This window comes from Labeo rohita, chromosome 4 (assembly GCF_022985175.1).
Source record: "Labeo rohita strain BAU-BD-2019 chromosome 4, IGBB_LRoh.1.0, whole genome shotgun sequence".
Classification (NCBI taxonomy): domain Eukaryota; kingdom Metazoa; phylum Chordata; class Actinopteri; order Cypriniformes; family Cyprinidae; genus Labeo; species Labeo rohita.
The window spans coordinates 45,902,835-45,926,674 of record NC_066872.1 but is presented as its reverse complement, the minus strand read 5'-3'; the positions used below and the strand labels follow the sequence as shown (position 1 = coordinate 45,926,674).

At 37.1% G+C, this 23,840-nt stretch overlaps 2 protein-coding genes across 3 annotated transcripts; both read right to left on the bottom strand.

Moving 5' to 3' along the window:
- Window positions 1-420: 420 nt before the first annotated feature.
- LOC127164065 (protein mono-ADP-ribosyltransferase PARP12-like) lies at window positions 421-9,625 on the bottom strand. Of its 2 annotated transcripts, none has more exons than XM_051107720.1 (12): window positions 9,284-9,625; window positions 7,828-7,963; window positions 7,457-7,757; window positions 7,331-7,375; window positions 5,629-5,755; window positions 5,140-5,305; window positions 4,927-5,062; window positions 3,135-3,231; window positions 2,972-3,056; window positions 2,764-2,894; window positions 2,548-2,693; window positions 421-2,465 (listed from the first exon to the last, which is right to left on the bottom strand). In XM_051107720.1, exons 1-12 carry the CDS (start codon window positions 9,559-9,561, stop codon window positions 997-999), a joined length of 3,117 nt encoding a protein of 1,038 aa, XP_050963677.1. In that variant the 5' UTR covers window positions 9,562-9,625; the 3' UTR covers window positions 421-996. The 2 variants fall into 2 exon arrangements, with proteins under 2 accessions (XP_050963677.1, XP_050963679.1); XM_051107722.1 differs by having other exon boundaries at window positions 7,828-8,024; window positions 9,284-9,424.
- A 1,328-nt stretch (window positions 9,626-10,953) lies between these two features.
- On the bottom strand, window positions 10,954-23,190 carry LOC127164067 (protein mono-ADP-ribosyltransferase PARP12-like). Its single transcript, XM_051107724.1, has 12 exons — window positions 22,834-23,190; window positions 20,083-20,218; window positions 19,640-20,009; window positions 17,913-17,963; window positions 17,718-17,844; window positions 17,130-17,295; window positions 16,638-16,758; window positions 14,266-14,362; window positions 14,112-14,187; window positions 13,891-14,021; window positions 13,665-13,816; window positions 10,954-12,303 (listed from the first exon to the last, which is right to left on the bottom strand). Exons 1-12 carry the CDS (start codon window positions 23,103-23,105, stop codon window positions 11,678-11,680), a joined length of 2,325 nt encoding a protein of 774 aa, XP_050963681.1. The 5' UTR covers window positions 23,106-23,190; the 3' UTR covers window positions 10,954-11,677.
- Between the last annotated feature and the right edge of the window lie 650 nt (window positions 23,191-23,840).

Below are 23,840 nucleotides of genomic sequence, written 5' to 3'. Positions count from 1 at the left end.
GAAAATCTATTTATCTGTTTATGACCCATACAATGTATTTTTGGCTACTGCTACAGATACACCTGTGATACTTAAGACTTAAGGTTTTGTGCTCGAGGGCCACGAATGAGTTGCAGATTTAAGCAACAGCACAAAAGCAGCACCTGTTGAGTTCACAAACAGCTACCAGAAACTGATTCGGTGCCAAGCACTAATTATATGTGACACTAAATGACGCACAACATATGAAGTATGTTAAAAAACCAACCGATTAATGTGAAAAATACAGTTACAGGGTCCTAAAATAATCAAAGAAGAGCTCTGGTGGACTCGTATTAAAGTTTGACTTGTTCCTCAAACAGAAACACATGCACAATCAAAAGACAACACACAAGAAATGAGTTATTTTGCATGATTTTTTTTTTTTTTTTTTCATAAAAAATTAAACCACCAGCAAGTCCACAGCAAAATATGAAATTATTAGTATGCAAATGTATTATTTCAAAAAGGATACAAGAACTGATGCAATGTAAATGTGCTAGCATGTTACAAATGCATGCATGTAAAGTAAATGTAAAAGACCAAAGACATGAGAGAGCTGTTTGGTGTCAGCTTTTATTCTGTGCTGAAGTCCATACTTATGGACAGAAACCAAAACAAATATGACTTGGACAGAACTAAATATCACAAGTTTGCAATAAAATCTTGCAGTGTTTTTAGTATGATTAAACTGTGGCTGTCACACTTATATGACTAGATTCTAAGATGATTTCTTCACATAATCATCTGGAAAGCTTTTCAGTATCAGTGTGGGCATGCACTGTGTCTGTTCACCCAAAGAGAGATATTAATAATTACCTGTTATGTCTATATGAAATGCACAAAACATCCTGATATCCTGTAACATTTCCATAAATACCCTTTGAACTCAACTAATGATTTAATGAAGAGTCAAAACAAATATGTCAACTGTGCACACTGAATGCAGTGCAGTAACTTAACGCATGTAATATCAGATCACATGACAGCACAGTTCTTCTTTTGCTCTGCTGGTTTGTGTGGGTTTGTCCCTGCGCTGCTGTGCACGTCTGCTGCTGAAGAGTTTCCAGTGTGATCACGTGGAAGGACGCGCTGATGAGAGGAAATCGCTGAAGAGCTCGACATGGATCCACTGGAGCGAGACAGACCCTGTGCGGGACAGACAGGGGTCCGGTTCATGTTCAGGTCTGCAGTATTTACGGAATACTTCACCGCTGTGGCTTCACTGCTCAACAGAGTCACGGACCGCTGAGATGGTGAACGGTCCAGTTTCTGAGCTTCCAGAAGTGGATTGACAGCCATTCTAGGACCATATGAGACAGGAAGTGGAGTGGAAATGCGTTCAGTTGAGACAGGAAGTGCATTTGAGGCACTTTTACTTGAGACAGGACGTGCAGTGGATGTGCGTTCAGTTGAGACAGGAAGTGCAGTGGAAGTGTGTTCAGTTGGGACAGGAAGTGCAGTGGAGACACTTTTGGCTGAGACAGGACATGCAGTGGAAATGCGTTCAGTTGGGACAGGAAGTGGAGTGGAGACACTTTTGACTGAGACAGGATGTGAAGTGGAAATGCGTTCAGTTGAGACAGGAAGTGCAGTGGAGACACTTTCAGTTGAGACAGGAAGTGGAGTGGAGACACTTTTAGCTGAGACAGGATGTGCAGTGAAAATGTGTTTAGTTGAGACAGGAAGTGCATTCAAGGCATTTTCAGTTGAGACAGGAAGTGCACTGGAGACACTTTTAGCTGAGACAGGATGTGCAGTGGAAATGTCTTTTCCTGAGACAGAAAGTACAGTGGAAACGCGCTCAGTTGAGACAGGAAGTGATTTCGACGCACTTTCAGTTGAGACAGGAAATGCAGTGGACATGCGTTCAGCTGAGACGGGAATTGAGACGGGGATTTTTATAGCTGAAACGGCAAGTTCAGTTGAGACACTTTTAGCCGAGACAGGATGTGATTTCGAGGCACTTTCAGCTGAGACAGGAAGTGCACTAGAGGAGACAGGAAGTGCAGTAGAGCTTAAGACCGTAATGAGAGGTTCTTTTCGTTTGCAGGAGTATGAAGTGTGTTCTGGGTCAGAATCTGGATCCTCGAGTGAACTGACAGAGCTTGTGCACCTGCTCGAGTTAGTAAAGACGACTGTTTTTGCGTCTACCCGAGGGACACCAAACTCCAACACCGGTAAACGCTTGTTACTGTCCTCGTAGGTGATAAGAAACTCTGGGTAAATCTGACACCTGTCAAACACTACAAAAACGGACGGGTCACGTTTATCGTCAACACAGCTGTCGTACAGCTTTCCTTCAGCGTTTTTGGCCGGAGGGTGGCGGAAATGGGCCGCTCCTCTGGTGTAGTAGCCGACCAACACCCTGCATGCGAACATCAGCCTCAGCGCAGAGCCGTCCGCCCACTCATTCCAGTACCTGGCGTCCTTTGAAAAATAAATCCCTGACAGAAAGGAGGGAAACAAAGTCAGTTTGCTAACACAAATACAGTCAGTCTGAATCATTTACAGGAATCAGAAACACACCCTGTCCATACGCTGCTGTGTCCGACTCCTCAAAGTTAAAGTTTCTCTGACATACAGCATCGACAAGGGAGGATTTGGTGGCGTGGAATAAAAGCCGATCGCCATACTTCTCCTGCTTGTTTGTAATTTTCATCTGTTCTTTTTTTCTGCAAAAAAAGGCACGTTTATGCAAACTAAAAGATGGATTAGCGACAGAGGAGCAGTTCTGATACTCACATCATGAATTCTTCCCAGAGTTCCCTGTTTTGCACACGCTCGATCTGTCGGATGGTAAAACCACTCAGAGTTTCGGTGAAGCGCTCACGGACTCTCATGTAATCCCTGTGAGACGGCGGGAGACGGACTCTCTGCAGACAAAAGAGAGATCTGTGGTATCAGTGAGCAGAGGTGATGAAACGACTAACAACAATGCAAAAATCCGAACCCGAAATCCAGAGTCAGGAATGGCAGTTTGGTCCCAAAATCCAGGAACGCCTTTGTAAAAGCGAGTCTTATGGGTGCCGCAACATCTGGAACACAAGATCAGGCAGAATAGCACAAAGCAACAGGCAGACGCATGAAATAAACCTGCCTGTGAGTGCCGTCACCTCGATCTGGCGATCTGGACGTCGACCGACGAGACAAACACGGGTCGGCGCCTGACGGGTCTCTCTTTGCCGCTCACTTCATTTCTTTGTTTCATGTCTGTCAACAAGATCAGCAGTAACTAGATGAGATGAAGTTTCACAACAAACTTTGACGCTGGCTTGACAAAAACACAGGCCTGAAAGTTTAAAATAACTCTGAAAAGCTTGAAGGTGAAGGTTTTACTCAAAGAAGGAAGTCAATTTGTGTTTCTAACATGTTTTAGCATGTTGATAGCTGGATTTAGCGGACTGCTCCCTGGGAAAAAAACAGCATATGCTGGCAGCTATGTTTTGATGCTGGTTTATGCTGGTCATATTGCATCAACCAGCAAAGGACCAGCTTAAACCAGCACCAAAACATACCTAACCAGCATCCCAGCATCAAAACATAGCTCCCAGCATATGCTGGTTTTTTCACCACATTTCTAGCATGATTTAAAACATTGCTAGCATACTTTGGCATGTTGCTAACATGACTTTGAATCAGCATGCTCCTAACATGTTTTTAGCACAAAGTTAGCATGCTTTAACACGAACGCATGAATTACATGAATTAGCATGTGGCTAGTGCATTAACACTATGCTAGCATGTGGTTGACAATTAATTAGCATGTTGCTGGCATGCTTCTATCATTTAGCATGGTGCTAACATGAATTAACATTCGTTAGCATGTTTTAACACATTGCTAAGATGAGTTACCATGTTGTTAACATGTTTCTAGCATGTTAGCACATGGCTAACAACTATTGGCACATTGTTTCCATGAATAAGCATGTTTATAGCATGTTTACCATGCTGCTAACATGAATTAACACGCTGATAGCAGGTTTCTACCTGAACATGAATTAGAATGTTTCTGACATGTTTTTCATGTTGCTAACATGAATTACTATGAATTAACAATAACATGTTTCTAGCATGTTTTAGCAAATGTTGATAGCATGTTTAACACAATGCTAACATGTTTTAACATTATGCTAACATGTTTAAACATTATGCTAGCATGAATTGGCATGCTGCTAACACATTTTAGCACGTCGCTAACATGAATTAACATGTTGCTAACATGTTTAACAATAAAATGTTTCTAGCATGTTTTAATACATGGCTAACATGAATTAGCACATTCCAAACATGAATTGGCTTGTTTTTTTAAACATATTTACATGTTGCTAGCATGTTTGAGTGCCAACATGTTTTTATACACTACTAGCATGTTTTACCACTATATTAGCATGAATTAGCATGTTTTAACACATTGCTGGCATGCTGCTAACACAAGTTTAGCACATGGCTAACATGAATTAGCATGTTGCTAACATGTTTTAACAATAAAATGTTTTAATACATGGCTAACATGAATTAGCACATGGTTTTTAGCACATTGCTGTTTTTATACACTAATATCATGTTTTACCAATATGTTAGCATGAATTGACATGTTGCTAACATAACATTGGCTAGCATGTTTTAACATGTTTGCACGTTGCTTACATGTCCTAAGCAAGTTGCTAGGATTTGCTTAGTGACATACAGGGAAAAATTGTTCATTGATTTGATCATCTAGTTTATAAAAACCGTAGGTCCGGTCAGTTAGAAAAGATACAGCATACTGAGTCAGGACAGAACAGAGAGTTTGACCTGAGTTTGGTGGTCGTAGCCTGAAAGCTGGTTGACAATGAAGAAGATGAAATCATAGATAGGTATGTTGGATCGGTCAAGATCCGAGTCTGGTCTCCACACGGAACAAACCTCTGAAGCGGAGCTCATAGAAGCGGTTTCCCGCTGTGAACTTGATCCCAGCGTCCTCCTGATCCTGCCGTAGATACTCCTGATATCTGCGCTCCAGCTGCTCGCTGCTGACCGAACACAGCCGGTGCATCTCTGCCTGAGAGGAACAGCATCATCAGCAGATCCCGTCTGATCACTCACACTTCAAACACACCAACGCGAGTCAGGACATACTATGGACGCGTACTGGATCCAGCGGTTGTACTCGTCCTTCCAGTACCAGCTCCAGGACGTGGTGAGAGCAAGGCCGGGCAGGAGAACAGAGGGCTGCGTGGAGAGACGCCGGACCTCGTCCAGTCCCAGACTCATTTCCTCAAAACAAATGGGCTCGTTTCCAGAACTGTGCAGATGCGTGCATTATTCATTCAGATCTCACATCCAGATTCATCTTAGTTCAAGCAGTTTGGTGCACAAATAGTTTTAGTTCAGTTTCTCACTCTCTCTCACACTTACAACTAAAATCTCTGAATTCTGCTGCTGGATGAGGTTTTAAATGCACTTCAAACGATCTAGGAAAATGTGATTTACATTTACATTCATGCATTTGGGATTCAGTAAAAATGTATAATTTATAATAAATTTGGGCCTTTTTTTTATTTATTATTAATTTTCCCTTGTGGGGTTGGAAGGGCAGTTTTCATGTCACACACCTGTGAACGTTACCTGTGTATGTTGGATGGGTCGCAGTAATCCCGCTCGATCTGTTCGCTGTTGGGTAAGTTGTGCCACTTGCGGCCCACCTTCACCTCCCACTTGTAGGGCATTTTACAGTGTGTTTTACTGCATTTATCTGACGGACAGAAAAACACACTGACTCACATCTCAGTCTCACTGACGTATTCCTGCAGTGGTTTACGAAAGATGACTGTGCACAAATTGACAAAGAGCAACGTATGCTATTTCTATTCACACTGTAACTTTAAACAGGCGTGTGTTTATTTGTTATGAACCATGTGGTGGTAAAATATGACTGGAATGATCATAAAACCAGTTGGTCCAGTGTAAGACGTCACTGATAGGCAAAATGGTTTTTGGTTGTTTATTTAGTGAGGTGATTATAGTTAACTAAAACGAAAACCATACAAACATTCTTGTTACAGACTTACTTCAGAAAATTTGGACAACTATGTTAGACCACCTGGGAATATGATTGTTTCATAGTGTCACACTGTTTTGTATTTTTATAATTTTCATTGAAATGTGTTTTATTTATGTTTTGTTATTTTTCTGTGTACCAGATTTTTATCTCTGACAATTAATACTGTTTCAGTTTCCCTACCGTTGCTCTGTTTGGACCAGGCTTATTGATCTAGTTTATGTTGTATAGAAAACTAAATGAAGTACAAAAAAATAAAATTTCATTAGTTTAAATAAAATAAACTTATAATGAAATGTAAAAAATGGATTTTATTTCAACTAGTCGCCAATTCAACATTTCATTTTCATTTAGTTTATCTTCATGTAGTATAGTAACTAAAACTGAAAGAAAATTAATAAAAAAAAATATGCAGACATACTTAAAAAAAACACTAATATTTTAACTCAAATTAAAATGAAAACAGAAAATATAAAAATGAAAATGAATCCAAAATTTAAATAAAAACTAACAATAATGACAAAAATCCAGAACAAAGTGAAAAATTAAAATATAAAAACGATAACATAACAAAAAAGAACATTAAAAAAAAAGAATTTATACTAAAATAACATTGTTGTTTGCTGATTGGCCATATAATATAGTCAGTTGATCACAGTTACTAAAAAAGACAATTAATAATCAGTAAAGTTCTTGATTTATCTTCACTTTTAGGTTATAAAAATGTTGTGGGAACAGTGTTTTCAAATTTCTATTTGAAAGCATTTCTATTTCCGTTTTCGTTGTTGTGATTAGATTGTTATTTAAAGCTTACAAAAACATTTTTTATGTTTTTCCAACTTATTCTCACTCAAAATCTAATGTAATTTGGATGGTTCTTTTTAATATTCTAAAATGTCCACTTTTCTTGTTTGTTATTGGAATGGTATTTCAGAATATTCATTAAGCACAAATAATGTCTTGAGGACATTCTGAGCATGTTGTTCTAAGAATGTTTTCTCAGCATTGTGAGAATGTTTATCAAATATTAATTAAGTTACAAGAAAGTTCCATAACCAAAACAAAAAGCATTCCTTCGCTGGGTAAACACTGAATTTATTTATTTATTTATTTATTTTTATATTTAATAAATTCTGCAACATTCACACAGTTACCTTCCTGTTTATGACTATAAAAAACCACTTTGAAAAAATCTGGACTGCATGAGGTGTTGTAGAAATAAGTGTGAGATGCATTCAGGTTTAATAAGGACCTATTTTTCGCACGTACCTGCTCTGCAGAATCCTCTGACAAACGACAGACAGATCTCATTCTCTGAAGAAACAAAACAGAACATATTCAATCACAATATGAAGCAAATACAACCAGTAAACCACTGCGGAGGAACCCCGATACCTCCATCAGAGCTACTGTGAGGCTGGACGTCTGTATTCCTGCGGTCCCGTTGAGTCTTCAGCGTCTTGAGCGTGAGGATGTTGCGGTAGATGAAGGGCAGCGAGTGCATGAGCTGATTGGACACTCCTCTGAAGCGCAGTATTTTTCTTACGTTAGGATCTTGGAAATCGTGCGATCTGCCGCAGTCCGTGTCGCCGCAGCATCCTCTGATGAAGCTCTCGCACAAGTGCAGCCTCGAGCACTTCTCTCCGTCCTGGCAGTTCCCGTGCGGCCCTTGCCCTCGGTTGTACGTGTAGCACACCTGAGGAACAGAGCGATACGTCAGCGTGCCTGGATTCGGATAAAATCACGTGTGTTTGTCAGATGCTCACAGGAGGCAGGAGGCCGCTGTCGGACTGGAGTAACATCACAAGCAGATCTTCTCTGCTCAGCCCGATCATCTGATGAGCTCTCAGGACCCTCACGTTGTGTTCGGACATCAGCTGGTGTCCGTAATTGCAGCTGTGCCTTTAGAAACAGACACAGGCTCACTAGTCATGCTCACACTGGTCTCAATGTCCTCTAGGATCTGCGGGATATGTTATTTTGTTATTTGTGAATTTTGTTAGAACGTTCAAAATCTCCACTTTTTAAATCTTTTAAAATTCATTTTTATTTATTATTAATTTTTAGCATTCATGTACAGCAAGAAAATGGATTTCTGAGGCCAAAATATATTTTAAATATATGCTGCATATATACATTTAAAAATATATTTGTAAAACAGAAAATACATTTTTTATCCACTAAATTACATTTCATATTTCAGGAGAAGGAAATACATTTCCAATCTTACAGTAACCTATATTTAGACTAAATGCAAATCTGAACAAGATCAAAAATAGATTTTTAATGATTTAATAATGTTTTGTATGTATTTTAATATTGTCATTTGTTGAAACATTTTAAAGTATGTTCTTTGGTGAACTTTATTCAAATGCATAAGTTCAGTGTGTTCAGCAACAAATCAATCAGTTTTTCTTTAAATCTGTATATTCTTGGATTAAAATATATGACCCTTGACCACAAAACCAGTTGAAGTAATCAAAATTAAATGTTTGGGTCAAAATTATTGATTTTTCTTTTATGTAAAAAAATCATTATTATATTATATAAAGATAATTAAAGATATATAAAGATAATTTGTACCATAAATATATCAAAACTTAATGTTTGATTAGTAATACGCATTGCTAAAAACTTCATTTGGACAACTTTAAAGACAGTTTTTTTTCAATATTTAGTTTTTTTTGCAGCCCCAGATTCCAGATTGTCAAATAATATTATTTTGGCCAAATATTGTCCTATCGTAAAACAAACCATACATCAATGGAAAGCTTATTTTTTTCCAGCTTCCAGGTGATTTATAAATCTCAATTCCAAAAAAAAGTACCCTTATGATATAAAATGCATTTACATATACATAAATTGTTCTTAAATATATTTTCAAAAACATACAAAAAATGGTAAAAAAATATACTGATGCAAAATACATTTAAAAATACATTTTGACACATTTTATATATATATATGGACATTTTTTATATTTTATTATTTATTTATTTATTGCTGTATAGGTTATTAGAATGTTACTTATGAATGTTCTCTGAAAGTTCTTAAATAAGTAGCAACATAAAAAATGTTTTCGCGCTAACACGTTACTGCACGTTACATCACACACGTTACTGGAGGAACGTTACTTGTTCATAACCTTGCATCATCATAAACAAACGGAAACACCCAATATACTGTCTTTATCTTTAACTCCACATGTGTTGATATGTGTACCTGCTGCAGCGGCCCATCATCAGCTCATATTTACACAGATGGATATCTTCACACAGCTCGTCACAGTCGCTCTTTCTACACAGTTTGACGGTAGTTTGTGCGAAAACCTCTCGACTTTCGTCGCGCTCGATGACGGTGAAGATGTCGCTGTGGCGGATGATTTTATCCAGGGAATTCTCCGCTGTTATTTCTTTCAGCCCGTATGAAATGTCCAGAAGACGCTCATAATCCATCGATCCGTGATTCCCACACAGAACCTTCAAGATTTCCTCCGCCATGATTTCTGACACTGGCCGATCCGCGTGCGGAGGGTTTATATGCGGTCAGCGAGCGAACCGCTCTGAAAACTGACTCCAGATCAGCGCGTCATTGAGAAGGAAAACGAAACTTAAGAGAACAAACTCCCGCCCGGTTTGCTTTCAGTGATTAAACTGTCAACGTTATTATGCAAAGATGAATGTATCTTGTGTAGGACATGAAATATGACCTTAAATATTCATGAGAAATTTTAGCTTTCACTTTAAACAATAAGAACTATAAGCAGTGTTTTGATTAAACTCACATGGCGGTCAAGAGCGCCGTCACATGTCACAAATGTTGGTTGTGGAAACATTGTTTTTAAATATTTCGTTTATTTTTAATATTCTAAAACGTCTGTGTGTGTGATTAAAACCTTATGTAAAGGTTACAAATTATCCATTTTTTAGAACCTTCATCAAGTACAAGTAACATTAAGACGTTTTGAACATGCTGTTTTAAGAACGTTTACTCAACATTATGAGAACGTTCATCAAGTACAAAATAAATGATAAAAGGAGGTTAAGAAAATGTTGATCTCAGAATATTTTCTCTTAACCTTAATAACATAACGTTTACTGGTAAAGTTATAAAATGACAGTAACCTACATTTAGACTAAATGCAAATCTGAACAGCCTACTAAAGTTAAAAACTAGATTTTTAATGATTTAATAATGTTTAGAACATTTTGAAGTATGTTTTTTGGTGAATTTTATTGAAATGAATTACAATGAATTATAATTATGGCGACAAATCAATCAGTTTTACTTTAAATTTGATGTGAATTTACATATATATATATATAGAAAATATTTAAGCAAATATATTTTTGGCCTTTTTCTATATTTTGAAATATATTTCAATTGAATTATTTTATAAAGTTTTATAATAAAAACATTCCTAAACATTATGTAAAGAACATTTTGTCTTAACATTTGTTAACTTTTAAAAAACGTTAGTGGAAATTGTGAGAATGTTCCCATTAGCTGGGTTAATCGGCCACAACATTCTAAAATTACAGAAGACTGATTTGTTGAACACATTCTAGTGCTTTATGGACCAATTAGCATAATGACATGTAATTATTAGTGTTTTTCATTAATCATTTAATCATACTTCACACCAAATATGTAGGTCTGGCCATTTAATATGATGAATATGCTGAAATTTTGATCAAACGTAGACCTTCTACTAAATAATAAGAGTAATATTAAAAAGGCACAAGGAGATTTTTTATTATTATTATTTTGTTTATTTCAACATTCACGTCACTAAGGGGTACTGAATGGATCAGGAAACAAAAATTCTAGTGATATTTCAATCAGTCATTCACATTTAAGGATTATGAGAAAAAAGGTCAACATGGGAAAAAAAATACTTCATTCTGTTAAAGTTGTGTATTGGAAAGCTTTATTGTGACAAGTATCTCAAATATTGAGATTATTACAAAGATTCAAGTAAAGACAAATTATACACTGCCATTAAAGGTGGCATGAAATAAAAATTCATCCTGACTGTTTTCCAAGTGCATGTTATGTATTTTAGTATATATTTTATATATATTTTTTGGTCATGATTTTGCAAGTCTTCTCCAGTTACACTTGAGGCTAGAAGGCATTTTTTCACACTGGACAACAATAATTACTGTATTAGCATTACTGTAAGAAGCAGCTGCAGAGTCTGCAGACATTACTGAAATACAATTCTAATAAGTGGCAAATTTAATTTTAGTGCTATTTGCCACAACCTCCAGGTACTTCATTAGCTGCAAGCTCAAGCTCATCTGCATACACTTTTGAGAGCCACGCCCACATCTCAACATCCAATCAACAGCTGATGCACAGAACCAAGCCCCGCCCTGCATTTTATTTCTTTTTCAATAATGTGTTACATTTGGATGTACGTCAGAATAAAGAAGAAAGGATCTGTCGCTGCTACTGTTTCATCATGACTTTAACCTGAGAGTTTAAGACTTGAGATCATTTTTATGCCATTTGTGATTACTGTGTAACGTTTATAACTTGATTATCACTATTAACATTGTACTGGCTTCCTCTAAAGCAAACAATGTGATCACATGGTGCCTGATCACACGGTCAGGAAATGATGCACTGATTGTCTGACTTTGAAGGCTTTGGAGAAGTTGAGCCATATGAGGAAGAGGATCGTGGAGGAGAAGGAGCATACGCTGAGGAGGAGGAAGAGGCGCTTGTGGAGGAGGTGTTTAAGGATGAAATATAGGAGGCAGTATATGAGGATGATGCAGCTGAGGAGGGTTTATAGAAGGAGGTGTTTGAGGAGGAGGAGGAGGAGGAGGTATATGAAGGGGAAGAGTGTGAAGAAGATGCAGCTGTGTAGGGACTGATATAGGAGGGGCGAATGGGAGTTGCAGAAACAGCTACGGGTCTCCTCGCTGCCACTGCTGGTTTTGCCGCCACAGAATGTGATGGTACATCAAACCCGCTGGAGTCTCTGTACTCGATGAGATATTCAGGATAGATCTGGTGCTTTTCAAACACTACAAATATGGACGGATCGTAGACGTCATTCACACAGCTGTTGTAGAAGATGGTGTCTCCGCCGTCTTTGGATGGAGGCCGCAGGAAGCTGGATTCACCTTTGGTGTAGTCGCCGACCAGGATGCGACACACAAACATGGTACGAGTGCCCGAGTCTTTGGTGTAGCTGTGCGAGTATTTGGCATCCCTGGCAAAATAACTACCTGCAAAGCGAGACACATTTTGGGCTCTTGAGAACATGTAAGAACATCAAGAAGGGGAAATATGTCACGTGCATTTATAGGACTAGTTCAACCAAAAGGATGTAGATACGTCTTTGATTTGTAGAAATGTGTCATTCCACCACTGTATGTGCAGTGAATGGGTGCCGTCAGAATGAGAGTCCAAACAGCTGATAAAAACATCACAGTAATCCACAAGTAATCCACACCACTCCAGTCCATCAGTGAACATCTGGAGAAGACAAAGGCTTGAAACAAATCCATCAAGACATCTTTACCTAAAACACGAGTCCATATTTCCGAATTTTTTGATATTTATCTTCTCAGAATTGTGATTCACACTTGAGCAAAAAAGGTCAAAACTGTGAGATACACACTTGCTCTTGCGAGTAAAAAGTCAAAATTATAAACAGTCTTTTTTTTTCTCAGAACTGGAATTTAAAACTCAATTGCAAATTTATATTTTGCAATGCTGACTTTTTTCTTACAATCACAAGTTTATATCTAACAATTCTGAGAAAAAAAGTCAGAATTGAGAGAAGAAAGTAAAAATTGTGAGATATGAATTGTTGCAAGTTCCGACTTTTTTCTTGCAATAGCAAGTTTATATCTCGCAATTTTGACTTCTTTCGCTCAGTTGCAAGTTTATATCACAATTCTGAGAAAAAAGTCAGAATTACAAGAAACAAAATTCAGATTTGTGTGATCTAAATTCGCAATTGTGAGAAAAAAAGTCAGAATTGCACGTTTATTTCTTGCAATTATGACTTTATAACTCAATTGTGAGTTCATATCGTACAATTCTGAGACAATGTGAGCTTGCAACTGTGAGAAAAAGTCCAAATTGCAAGAGAAAAGTCAAAAAATTGTCACACATATTTCTTGACTTTTCTTGACGCACTCCCACAAAAGTCCATAAAACATAATAACGCTTCCTCCAGTGAAAAAGTCCATCTCCTGTTGTCTCTCACATCAAAATCCAGCCACAAATTTGTTTAGAGCTGTTTTAGGGATTGTAATCGGTGCTTGATCTGTGCAGATTTGTCTCCTGATTCAGACCAGACCACTTTTTCACTGGAGGAAGCGTTATTATGGATTATGGAAACTCATATTTTAGTTAAAAACATTATAATGATGGATTTGTTTCAGCTTTCTCTTCTCAAGATGTGAACAGATGTGGTGTAAATTATTGTGATGTTTTTATCAGCTGTTTGGACATTCTGACGGCACCCATTCACTGCAGAGGATCCGTTGGTGAGACAGTGATGGAATGCTATATTTCTCAAGATCTGATGAAGAAACAAACTCGTCTACATCTCAGATGGCTTCCACCTGAACTCCACCTTTTCCGTAGGCCGTGCCGTGAGTTCCACAAATCCTCCAGTCGAAGTTGTTATGGCAGATGGCGTCTAAATGCTTGCTGTCGGTGCCGTGGAAGAGCTGTTTCTCGGGCACGTCTCTGCCTCCGTTATTCTTTTTCATATAGTCCTTCTGCCTAAAAGAGGCGTAAACCATCAGTCGTGCTGTATTTGATCTCGGAGCGGCAGTTTGGACGTCTTGTGGACTTACCACTGATACACTTCCCATAATGCTTTGTTCTGGATCCGCTCGATCCTCAGGATTTTAAAGCCGACCATGGTGAGCTGGAACAGTTCTTTGATTTTGATGTATTCGGGTGATGTGCTCTGCAGCGACACTCTCTGTGTAAAACAGCGCAGAACAACATAAACCGAGAGCTGCGCCACAACACGAAAGAATCATAAAGTGTCCGAATAAATGATTCCACTCACCTTATATCCGGTTTCAGGAGTCAGAGCTTTATCCCAGTGATCCGGCAGAGCCTTGAAATTGTTAGGCATCCTTTTCCTGAGAACAGATAGAAAAGAGTTCTTCCGTCATACAGGTTTCAGAGAGTTTGGGAGAGAATGTGAAGTGTTTTCTTACGTTGTCTTGATTGTTTGAACATCAGCTGGCGACACAAATTTGGGCCGACGTCTGATGACTTTTTTGGTTGCGTAGCGTTTGTTTGTCTGGATCATATCTGAGAACAAGATTAGTTAGCTTCTTTAAGACTACTGTAAGTATAATGTATGCAGGGGTGTGCGATATTGACAATATTTGACATTATTTAGCCCCTTAAGTGTCACTGGCTAACCACCCACACGGAAATAACCTATATAAACATATATGTTTTAATACAGGTTTTGATATAGGTTTTTAATATATGTGACATATATAAAATTGGCCGTTTTCCTATATTATATGTACATATATGTACGGAAAACGGCCAATTTTATATATGTCACATATATTAAAAACCTATATCAAAACCTATATTAAAACATATATGTTTATATAGGTTATTTCCGTGTGGGTAAATTCCATAACATGCCAATTACATGTGATACCAATTTCACGTGTTCGCACATAAGTTTTTTGGAATTTTTTTTTTAGTTAGTTCTTAGTTATTGCCTTGATAATAGCAAATATGAGCTAGGCATCATGTATGACAGTTGCCAAAGTGAGATATGAGCTAAAATGACCAGATCCTGCCATGAGCTATATAGGAGACATATCTTGTATGTACATATAGGGCTTTTTTGTGGATATAAAGAAGCAATACAGGAGACCTATATGGCCTGTATATGCACATATATGCACCTCAATTTTGCCTATATGTGGCACATATACGCATATATGCAGCATATATATTATCATATATCTGCATATATACTGCATATAGGTTTCATATATGCGCATATATCTTTCCATGTGGGCAGTGGGCCCAGGAGCTCTCTATTTGTTGTCTGTTTTCTCTATCACAATTAGAATCAAAATTTTTTATAATCTTGACAAAATGCATATTGTCAGAAAGGTCTGACTCCATATTTGGTGGTTATTTTTTGATAGAAGTAATATTCACAGAGAAATTTAGACATTTGTTATAGAAAAATGCATAAAAAAAAATTCAGTGGTTTGAATGACACCCGTGGCTGTTTGTGGTATAACGGCCTAAATAAAATCTCACAGGAACCTACATTTTTTATATCAACTTCAAATTTGGAACATAACTTTTTTAGATATAAGGCTTAATTTAAAAAAAAATTTGGATTTAAAAATATTTAGTAATTTTTTATTTTTATTTTTATTTTTTGGAAAAAAACAAAAAAACAAACTTTATATATATATATATATAAAAATATGCTTTTCTTAACTAAACTTTTATAACTTTTTGATACTTTAATATTTTGAAATGATTCCACTTCTTCAGTAATCTGCAGAGTGTCTTCTTAAAAAAAGGGTCCAACCGCAGCTCTCTATTCGAAAGCGTTCATGAATCATAACAATTTAAGTTTGCATTTTTACATCTACATTTAAAATTGGGGGGTGACTGTTAAAAAGGCCTGCTGTATATGGACTTTTATTTTGAAGGTTTCTGGCGATCAGCCAGGGTGTGAATGCACCGTCAATGCAGCAATGTAAAAACCAGCTCCGCCCATTTCCAGCAGGTGGTGGTGATTAGTGTTTGGTAGAAACAGACCTGCATGGAATGGGTGAAAAAAAGGGGGACATTGATGCTTGCTTTGTTTGGTGTTGTGTGCATATAAACCAAACCACATGCACAGAAAATAAAAGACATCAGAGAACTTTAAGTTGCATCTTCATGTCTCTGATCGGACGTCTGTGGTGAGCTGGTCCCCCACCGGCTATCCCCACTGGGTTAACTCATCCAGTTTTCTTTAGTGACACTTAAAGGGGTATAACATATTCTGCTGAGTTTGTTTTTGTGCCGTCATGTATAAATAAACAATGTTAAAACCACCAAAAGGTCTCAGCAAGTTCCTGTCTAAATAAGTGATTCACTGAATCATTCATTCAAACAGTTTGTGCAAGGTGCTGATTTTATGAATGGATCATTGAATCATTGACTCAAATGATTTGTTCAAAAACCGATTCATTCAGTAACAAAACACCACAGTGTTCACTTCAGATGCACAAATATTCCACTCCGGCTTTGTTTGGAATCATTCCGTTGGTGAAACAGACAATATTGTGTCTAAAATGTAACTCACTCAATTTTAACTTCATTTGTCAAATGGTTGTATAAAATCAGTATCACATTTGCAATTCCACTCATGCAATGATGTTTAGAAAAACAGCACTTGCTTGTGTGATATTATTTAACTATATCATATCTTATATCTTAATTCATTGAATTATAGGTTCATTTTAACTGCATTCTAACAGGCTTCACACTCTCACATCGTTAAAACAACAATTACAATCTCATCATAGATGATATATTGCACCCTTACCCGTGAAGCTGAGCTCGTACGTCTGCGATCCGGCTGTGAACTCCACCACGGCGTTATTATCGGCCTGATACTTCTGCTCGAGTTCAGCGCTGGAGATGGAGGACAAGTGGTGACCCCCGTCCTGATCGATAGAGAAAAAACAGAACATCAAAAGAGTGGTTGTAAATGATCCCAGCCCAGGAAGAAGGGTCTTATCTAACGAAACGATCGGTTATTTTCATTAAAATAATACAATTCAAATCCTTTTTAATGTCAAACGCTCGTCTTGTGACGACCGCATTTGTGATCGTTTGAAGCCGCATTTAAACTGACTTTTGGAAGTTCAAAAAGTCCTGAAATGTTTAACTCAAAAAACATAATTTCTTTACGACTGAAGACAGAAAGACTTGGAAGACAAGGGGGTGAGTACATGATATGTGAATCTGTTTTGAAAGTGGACTTCTCCTTTAAGAGCATCAGAAGTATAGTTAAGATACGCAAAAACACACGTACCGCTGTAGCATACTGAATCCAGTTCCCAAACTCGTCCTCCCAGTACCAGATCCACTCGGTGGTCAGGATGAAGGTGGGCTGGAGCACCGACGGTACCGTCGACAGACGCCGCACGCTGTAACAGCCTTGGCTCATCATATCGAAATGAACCGGGTTTATTCCAGAGCTACGACAGACAGGGAAACCGTCAATAAACCACTAATTATTCTTGCAGTGCCTATTAACCACCAGTGTTGGGGAGAGTTACAATGCTGCATTACTCCATAAAAAAGTCACTCATTGCATTAGCTCCTTTTTATGGACAGCACTGCATTATGTTACTTTTGTGTTACTTTTTGTCACCTGGGCTTGTTTTGTTAAAAACAAAAAAACTAAAAGTTCTATTTTTGGCAACTGTAAAAGCCCTTTCACACCAAAAGTGAAATTAATAAGCCACAGGCTGAAGGAAGCGCTAATTTCTCTCAACAAATAACTTGGATATTTTCTTGTAAACTTAAAAGTAATGCATTACTTTATTAGTTACTTGAAAAAGTAATCTGATAATGTCACTTGCATTACTTGTAATGCATTACCCCTGGCACTGCTAACCTGCATGTTCTTGCAGGATTGCAGTAATCTTTCTCGATGGCCTCGTTGTCAGGAAGAGCCTTCCATTCGGATCCTTCCCTAACTTCCCACTTATAGGGCAGAGTGGAATGCTCCCTCCTACACGAGCCTGGAAACACAAGGGTTCAGCTCTGCTCACAGTAAACATCATTCAGTGAATGGTGGTGCTGTTCTTACCACCATGTTTGCAGTGTCCTTTGATGAAATACATGCAGATCTCCGTTTTCTCTAAAAGAAGAGACACACACACACACACACACGTCTATAAGCATCGTTCAGGTTGAATTTTTCCTCAAACTGCATTCTCAAATTTAAAACAAATGGAAGCCTGTGTTTCTGCCACTAAATAATACAAAAAAAAGGTAATTGTGAATATTTATGTCACAATTCTGACACTTTTCTCAGAATTGCAAGATATATAATCAAAATTGCAAAATTATAAAGTGAGAACTGCGTGATATAAACTCACAATTCTGAGAAAAAAAATAAAAATGGTGCAATGTAAACCCACAATTGTGAAAAAAATATTTTTTCTCAGAACTGGTATTCGTAACTCTCAACTGCAATTTTATATCTTGCAGTTGTGACTTTTTTCACATGAGTAAGTTTATATCTTGCAATTCTGAGAAAAGAAGTCAGAACATTTGCAAGAAATGCACAATTCAGATTTTTTTTTCTCATAATTTACTTTTTTTTTCTGTAATTCCTACTTATTTTCTGAGAACTGTGATATAAACTCGCAACTGAGCAGAAGATATACGCTTGCTATTGGCAGAAAAAAAGTCAGAATTGCGAATAGTCTTTTTTATCCCCTTATAAATGAGAATTTATAACTCTCAATTGTGAGTTTGTATCTTGCAATTCTGACAACAGAAGTCAGAAAAATGTCAAAACTGCAAGAAAAAAAGTACATTCGCAATTGTGAGAAAAAAATCAGAATTGCAAGAGAAAAGTCAAAAATTGTGACATAAACTTGCATTTGTGGAAAGAAAGTCAGAATTGCAAGTTTATATTTCACAATTCTGACTTTTTTCTTGCAATAGTGAGTTTATATCCTGCGATTCTGACTTTATAACACAAGACATCAGAATTAAAAGAAAAAAGTCAAAATTGCAAAATCAAAACTTGCATTTGCAACAAAAATAAACATTTTTTATCTTGCAATTTTGACTTTCTTTACGCAATCGCCAGTTTATATCTCACAATTCTGAGAAAAGAAGTCAGAGTTACCAGAAAAATGTCAAAATTGCAAACTATAAACCTGCATTTGCAACATAAAAATAAAATTCAGACTTTTTTCTCACAATAGCAAGTTTTAATCTCGCAATTCTGAGAAAAAGTATAAGAGAATGAAATATAAACTCAAATATAAAATTCAGAATTGCGAGTTTATATGTTGTAATTCAGACTTTGTTTGCTCAATTGCGAGTTTATATCACATTTATGAGAAAACAAGTCAGAATTACAAGAAAAATGTCAAAATGTTAAAAATGTCAAAAAGTGTGAGACAAAAACTCAGAATCGTGAGTTTATTTCTTGCAGTTCTGACTTCATAACTCACAATTATGAGTTCATATCACACAATTCTAAGACCATGCAAACTTGCATTTGAGGGAAAAAGGAATTGCAAGTTTATATTGTGCAATTCTGACTTTATAACATGGGACTGCAAATTTAAAAATGTTTATAAATTTATAATAACAATTCTGAAAAAAGAATTGAATGAAAAAAAGTCAAATTACAAAATATAAACTTGCATTTGCAACAAAAATTTAATTCTGACTTTTTTTTTTATCTCACAATTTTGACTTACTTTTCACAAATTTGATATCTGGAATTTTAGCTAGAATTGTATGTTTTATTGAGTGGTGTAATAAAAGCATATAAAAGCACGTATGTGTTACCTGTGTTGTAGTGTGGAGTCCTCTGAGCCTCCTGTCCTCTGCCTGCGTTAAAACCAGTCGACGGCCTCCGGTTCTGTGCGTTCGGGCCTCTTTTGGCGTTCGGTCCGGCTGCGTTTGGAGCTGAAGCTGCTTTGGAAAGATGCCTCAGGACTTCAATATTGGAGTACAGATCCTTCATGATGCCCATGAGCTCGGGGGTGACGCCTCTGTCCTGCAGCGTCTTCAGAGGATGCGGCTCGTAGAAATCGTGAGAGCGAGTGCAGTCGCAGGGGCCGCGCAGATATTTCTCACAGATGTGGAGCCGCTTGCAGTTCTCAGCATCCTGACAGCGGCCGTACGGCCCCGTACCGTTGTTATACGAATGACACACCTGACAAAAGAGCAACGGTTTTCAGGTTCAACTCAAGACTTTATACTTGCAGTAAAACACGTGAAATACTCACCGCTGGCAGGAGTGAGTGATCGCTCTGCATGAGCAGAATACACAACTCCTTTACATCCAGTGTGTCCAGACCATGAGCCGTCAAAACTAACAGATTCTGACCTGAGACCACATCATGACTGAAACGACATCCTCGTCTGCAAGTCAAAACACAGTTTTTGAAAACTGAATCTGGTTGTCTTTGACATAAATAACACCTTCTGACCTTGAAGCATATTAAAGCTTTTTTTCTTTTAATAATTCTAAACATTTTACAGCATTTTAAACCACCAAATATCTTTTTTTTCTGTCCCCAGGCCTGTGTCTGCCATTTTGATTATGAATACAACACTTAATATGAGTGATTTTTTGGTATATCAGTAATAGTTTTCTCTAATGCATATATATTTTCCAAATATTCAATTCATTTAAAAAAAAAAAAATAAATGTTCTCAGCTTGTCCATTAAAATATTTTCCACCTTGGTTTATTTGACTACTGGCCCTTTAAATGAAAGTTGGAAAAAGGAAATTACACCATATCAAATAGCTGACATCACTTCAATAGAGCGAAAACAACTGGGGAAGGCGAGCGAGAGCCTCTGTTTTGTTAATTGTTTGTTTTTACTTATTTTATCTTTCCAATTTGATGTGCTCAACTTCAGCGCGTCCACCCTGTTAAGGGAAATATGAAAAAGTAAATAGAAATTCTTATTTGTATAAGTAGCTGTCACGAACCTGTTCCTGTACGTCAGTCTGTTTGCCACCAGAAATCTCTTTGACATTCACATCACACTGACTGTTACACCACACCCCGTTCCCCATCAGCCATTGTGGCCATCACCTGTGCCCAATCAGAGACACTATTTAAACCCGGACTTCCTTTCACTTGTCGCCGAGTACTGGTTTGCACTTAGCACTAGTCTAGTGTTAGCAACTGTACGGAGCCTCTAAGTCAGTTTGTTTTCGAGTTTAGTCTAGTTTATGTTTCCTTGTCATCCGAGTCTTGAATCCACACCTTGTTGTGTCGTCTTGTCTGTTTCGCTGCCAGCCTATTGGATCTCTCGCCTGTCTTTATGGACTACTCTTTCGCCTCGCCCTTCGGATTACGTCCGCCGCTGATCGACCCTCGCCTGTGTTTGGGAATACTCTTCTGTCTTGCTGTCTATATACCTGTTTGCCATTGTCTGACCCTGCCTGCTACGACCATGTCTTTGTCGATGTCCCTTAATAAAAGTTTGCAATTGGATCCGCTCGCTTTACGTCGCATCTCTCACTCCGTAACAGCAGCACTGTAAAAAAAACATTCAGTTCATTATTTGACAGGCCTTCTATGTCTGCATTTTTCTGCTCAAAATATCCATTCTGTCAGTGTTAAGTCTGAAAACCTAAGGTGGACACATTTAGTAAATGGATTCTTAAATGTATATACCTAAGATTGACCCAAAACATTTTTCACATGTTTTACATCTCCCTATTATAATTACACATTCATTGATTACAAAAACAAACAAACAAACAAACAAACAAAAAACAGCGTTTACCTTTTCAAGTGTTAGGATACTGCAGGATTTATCAAGTTACATGTTTTGGAAAGATTTAAACCCATTTTTATGATCAATATCACAATCGTTTTATTTAGGATTATTTTAGAAAGATTTAGAAATCTATGTCAATCAAAAACTGATACACTACCAGTCAGAAGAGTACAAGTCTGAAATATATTTGCTATTTAAAATTAAAATAAATTTAAATCTATTTTAAAATGTAATTTATTCCTGTGATTTCAAAGCTGAATTTTACTGCAGTGACATGATCCTTCATGATCCTAATATTCTGATTTGCTGCTCAAAAAACATGTATTATGTGTTAAAAAAAAGGGCACAGCAGAATTTTTTTCAGGTTTCTTTGATGAATAGAAAGTTCAGAACAGCATTTATCTCAAATACAAATCTTTTGTAACATTATAAATGTCTTTATCATCAGTTTTGATCAATGCAATGCATCCTTGCTAAGTGAATCTTGAGGAAAGGAAAACAAAACATGAAAATTAATTTCCAGCACAAAAAAAATAAAATAAAAAAAATACATATATATATATATATATATATATATATATATATAATTTTGAATTGGGTTATTTGGTGGTGGAAAATGTTTAGAATTGTTTATAAAAAAACTTAAATATCCTTAAAAGTTCAAAAGGTGTTATTTGTGTCTTTAAAACTGATGTTGTTGGAAATTCTAAGGTAATAACATCTCGATCTTTACAAAGGCACCGAATCCCAGGAATGACCCATTTATATTTGAAGAGTTCAGATGCCAAACCAGCTAAATCCATCTGACATCCTTCTTTAAAAAAAAGCATTTTTATCAGGCTCAGATGTGTAGGTTTCTATGTAAGTGCTGCTACTTCTGATTGGGCTGAGGCTGCAATTTTAGCCAGTTTAAAGCAAAAGTATTTGATGGTGTATACTATGTGTCAGAAGCATTCACTCAGTATCATTGTCTCATTTTTGATCGAGATGGCTTTTAGCTGGTTTTGCATCTGAACTCTTCATGTATAAACACACACACCCTTTTGTCCGAGCATATTTATTTATTTATTTACTTACTGCTTATATAAACTGAATAAACAACACTGAATTCAACCGGTAACAGTATCTGCAAATGTAAAGTGACTCATGAATCATCTGATACCGTGTGAACGATGATTCCTAACGCTTAAATGTTTACTAAAATGCCCATTTGGATTAGCGTTTAACTGACACTCACCTTCCTTTGTCGAAGCGGCAGGAACCGAACAGAAACCACTTGCACAGGTGCAGATTGGAGCAGCCCGTGCAGTTTTGTGCTCGACACAGGCGCACTTTGGTTCGGCCGATCACTTTCTTCTGTCCGTTCACGAACGCGACCGCACACGACTCGCTCCTGCCGACCACCGAGCCCATGGCGTCATCGTACAGACCGAATATTGATATCAAAGCATCGTAGTTCATAGATCCATTATGAGCGCAGATCTTCTTGACGATCGCCGCCTCCGTCATGTTGAAGTGAATCAGTCGAGTTTATCGACTCACAAGGAAACAAAAGTGATTCCGGAGGTAAGGAAAACGAAACTTAAACAAAAGGAGGAGCTTAAGCGAACATCATCGTTATCAGTGATATTAAAGGTCGATGAAAGCATAAAAGCGACGCCAGTTCCTGAAAACAAGCTTGAAGTCAAAGGTTCAACTCGGGTTTTCTACGAATTTAAGAAATAAATGATATGTTTACAACCATGTACAAATCACATACGTGTTCTATTAAAAGCTGTTTAATTTGACATAAAGCAGTGCAGCATGAAGCTCACAATGTTTTTGATCACATGACTGTCTTTTTTCTCTTTCACTGTCCTTTTATTGAACTTTTGTGGAATTAAAATATTGTGGTTTTTGTGTGACGCCGCATTTACGCCACTAGATGTCAGTGTAAGTCCAGCAATGACTAGAATTTGTGACTGTCTTAATTTTTTTTTTTTGTCATATATATATATATATATATATATATATATTATTGAACATAATATACATATACCATGGCACTAACAAATGTAAGTAAACAGATACCAAGCATGGCACATATCTAACAAAACAGATACAAAGCACCAATAAAATTACCTATATTCTGAGAAAGAACGAAAAAAAAGAAAAAGAAAAGAAAAGATAAATACATAAATAAATACATACATAAGTAAACAAAAATTAAGTAGGGGTCCCTTTATTCCTCTTCAAGAAACTCAA